Source organism: Pinus tabuliformis, chromosome 1_1, assembly GCF_031772625.1.
Source record: "Pinus tabuliformis cultivar Carrire ecotype Pingquan chromosome 1_1, CPIR1, whole genome shotgun sequence".
Taxonomy (NCBI): domain Eukaryota; kingdom Viridiplantae; phylum Streptophyta; class Pinopsida; order Pinales; family Pinaceae; genus Pinus; species Pinus tabuliformis.
Genome location: NC_142297.1, coordinates 96187443 through 96191355, shown reverse-complemented (window position 1 = coordinate 96191355; position 3913 = coordinate 96187443). Strand labels below are relative to the sequence as shown.

At 36.7% G+C, this 3913-nt stretch overlaps 1 protein-coding gene across 1 annotated transcript; it reads left to right on the top strand.

The window, feature by feature from the left end:
• Positions 1–736: 736 nt before the first annotated feature.
• On the top strand, positions 737–1195 carry LOC149211824 (uncharacterized). The gene has a single exon (XM_089388486.1). It carries the CDS (start codon positions 737–739, stop codon positions 1193–1195), a length of 459 nt encoding a protein of 152 aa, XP_089244612.1.
• Positions 1196–3913: the final 2718 nt, after the last annotated feature.

The following is a 3913-nucleotide window of genomic DNA, read 5'->3' as shown; positions in this document are numbered from 1 at the left end:
CTAAATCAGGTAGCTAATCCTCGGGCTTCTACCATTTGGAATCAAGGGTGGCTTCAGGGAAGAGACTTAAATTTGATCGATGATAGGTTGGAGGAATGGGACAGGTATACAAGGGACCTCCTCAACTCCTCAGTCAGGCTTTCTGACTCCCCGGATGAGCTAAAATGGGTTTTTGCTCAGAATGGTTTTTATTCTCCAAAGGCGAGTTACAAATGGATGATGTCTCAAAATGGTTGGGAGAATCCGGATTGGTGGGCTAAATCGTTATGGAAGTTAAAAGGACCAGCAAAATCAAAATTGTTCTTCTAGTGTGTCCTACTCCAGAAAGTTCCTACATGGGATTTCCTTCAAAGAAGAGGTAGGATTGGTCCTGGCAGATGCCCCCTGTGTAAAGACAGTGCTGAAACAATTCAGCATCTATTTCTCTTTTTCCCTTTTAATTCCAGCCTTTGGGCCGAAATGCTAAGCATGATAAATGTCCCTTACAGATGGGAAGCAGGGGCTCTTAGATGCCTAGTAGAGATGGTGGAACGATTCCTCAAACGAAAGAGAAAGAACCATTCCGTTACTCATCACCTGGGGGACTTGGCTAGCTAGAAATCAAGTTATTTTCAAGGATTCTGTCTTCCCTATTGGAAGACTTGCCGCAGAAGGCGCTGCCATTTATGAAAGTATTCCTATTCCTCAATCTCTTTCTTCTTCTAGAGCTGTTTGTCAAGAACCCATTAGATACTCTATGTCGTGGGCTTATTTTGATGGAGCCTCGAATATTAATGGTCATTGCGGGGCTGGCTTGATCATCCACTTTTCAAAGGAGAAGGTTGTTAAAGCTTCAATAGGTCTGGGACAAGGCTCCAATAATTTTTCCGAATTGAAAGCCTTACATCTCCTTCTCAGCTGGCTTATTCTTAGAAATGTGAGAGAAGCTCAGATCTTCGGGGACTCCATGAATGTTGTGAAGTGGTTTAATGGGGCTCAACGCTGCAACAATCTTACTCTGTTTACTCTGTTTAGAGAAGTTTCTCGCCTCAGGAGTCGCTTCATGGAGATCTCTCTTAGTCACATCTTCCGGGAAAGGAACTTCGACGCAGACCGTCTTTCCAAAGCAGGAGTTGAGCTTGAGATGGGGTCGTGGTCTGTCTCGGAGGTTGAAAATGGGGTGGTTCGATCAGTCGAACAACCCATCTTTGTTTAATTTATCTTCTCAGTTCTTCGGTCCTTGTAAATAATCTGTTTGGATCTGCTCTTTTCCTTGTTTTTCTTCTCTCTGTATTTTTCCTGCCGGTTTCTTGGGCTGTTTTCCCCAATTGTGGAAGCCTGGGAAGTTGTTCGCCTTTCTCTTTTTCTCTGTAGCGTGCGAATCCTTAAAGTGTTTACTGTGGATTCCCGTGGTCTTTCTTTCTGATCGCGATGCGGTTGTTTCCTGCGTGAATATGTTTCCCGGGAAGCGTGTGGTTCTGGAGGAGGATTCCTTCATGCGGTGGCTTGCTTAGTTTATCAGTGAGCTGGCTTGGCAGTCGGCTGAGACTTTCCCCGCTTGTAGGTGGTTACAGTCTCCGCGTTTTGCTTACGTTTCATATGTAATCCCTTTTTTAATAAAGAGGACGGTCTTTTTTCTGTGAAAAAAAAAAAAAAACTTCTGGTGGACCCAAAATCTTGAAGTTTAACCACTTGAATCTGGATTTACAAAAATCCCTGCCAGAATTTTCATGATTTTCAAGGCAAAAAAACAATCTGGTTAGACTAGAATATCCCTGATTTTCATGTATGATATGATTTTATTTTATTTTCATGTACGATATTATAGTTGTCTAAAGGGACCTAAACTCCACACCAAACAAGATATCATAATCTCAAATTTCCCTCTAAAACAACATTTTTTCCATGAATCTTGATAAAAAAATTAGCGTTTTTGTGAAGCCCTGCGTCCTCAAAGAGTTTGCTCAAATTATCCACTTTTAAGCCACTTTCAAACTAATTACGAATGTAATCATAATCCAGACATTCCATGATAAAGTGCCACTCGGATTCAACCGCTATTAAAATCTTAGCTTTTCCCTTGATTGTAGCACTTAGATAACTTCTTTTCATCATGCGATTGTGATGGGTTGAAATTTTTGACAGATAGCTTTTTTTTGACAACTTGTTTTTCCCACATCGTAGACCTGAATTTTTCAAGCACCCAATTTTTTATCTCCCCTTTAGAATTAGGACAATCTTCCCAGTTAATTCCCCATTTGGTCATCCACTTGTCATTTTGCTTCCTCCAAGTTCTCTTCCTAACCTTTAGCTCCTCTGCACCTATCATCTTGGGCCACCGATGTGCATCCATGTTTTCCACTTTTTTTAAATAATTTATGAGACAATGAACTTGACTTGACTTTGAGGTTACTAATCATTAAGTGTTTTTGAATTCTTCTCAGTGATCTCCACTTGTGATTTGACATGTTGCTCCCCCAAACTTCACATGAGGTAACCAACACTCCAAGAAAAGTTTTTTTTATTTTCTAGTGTCATAATTCTGCTTTCCTGCATGTGTTGTAAAATGTAAAAAACTCTCCAACCCCAAAATCTTTTTAGTTATAGATATCTCCCAACTAAATTTATTATAAAAAATAATTATTAAATACTTATATTCTTACACTATCTCCCAAAAAAAAATTCCTCACATATAAAGCTAACCTAATACTTTTTCCTCAAATATAAAGCTAAGCTAACCAACAAATCAATCATTAAATCGACGGTAACACAAAAAACATAATAATATGCAAAACTCCGAACACTCTGGAGTATCACCGATTAAAACGGGGCGGACACTGGTAGAGTGCAATGCGTTTTTTTAATTTATTTAATTGAGTAAAAAATTAAATTAGATTTTATTTTTAATTAAAAAAAACAACAGACAATTTTAATTTATATATATTTTTAATTTCTATAAGTAAATTTATGAAATTCTTCAGCCTGAAAATCCAAATCATTGGAGATTCTTCAATTAGAAAATCCAAATTAATTAGGAAATTATTCAATGCAAATATGCAAGTTAACTCTTCTTGAATGAGGAATTTGAAATAGACCAATGGGATTCATTTAATGACGAATATAATATTGCTTAATTTATTAATTTATTGTGTATCAAAGGTTTAACGGTCACTATTTCCCATGCGTATGACCGTGGGATTTAAAATTTGACCGACAAAGTTTTTTAAGGTAATAAAATAAACATTGGAATTTAATAATGGACTTAAATTTTGATTAGATGGATTATTATTCGAGGTAGCATGGTAATAACGTATTCATAATTTAATATTGATTTAAATGATTTTGTATATTTCAAAATATTTATATGGATGTGGGGTCTAGGGTTGTGGCATCTCTAGAGAATCTTGAAAAAAGATTGATCAAATCTAACATTTTATAATGTATAATTTCAAAATTAAAAGCAACACACCTTATCCTATTCTCCTTATAGAAGCCGATCTTTTCCTTATTGAGAATCTAGCTATGACTAGGCTTCTGTTGTACAAGCACAAACTCAACAACATAAGAGACCATAGACTTCCTAAGCTAGCTTTAAATTCCAGTGAAAACCACCTAAGGCTCAAACTAGGTTGGTATAAAGACACCAAGGCCTAGTTAAATCATTGGGATATCGACTAGAATGTTGCATTGCAAAACATTAATAACATTAAAAATATCCTTACTTCTAAGTTCAAAGAAAAAATGTAGTGTGACAAAGATTTAGCACCTAAAAGAAAATTAAAATATTATAAGGAGGTTATCAACCCCACCCTAGAAGATCAAAAGTATCTCTCTAATTTAACTAGCTCAACAAAGAAAATTAATATAGTCAAGATTAGAACGAACTCTCATGAGCTCTATAGTGAAAAGGGTCGTTGGGCAGGTTCTGCCATCT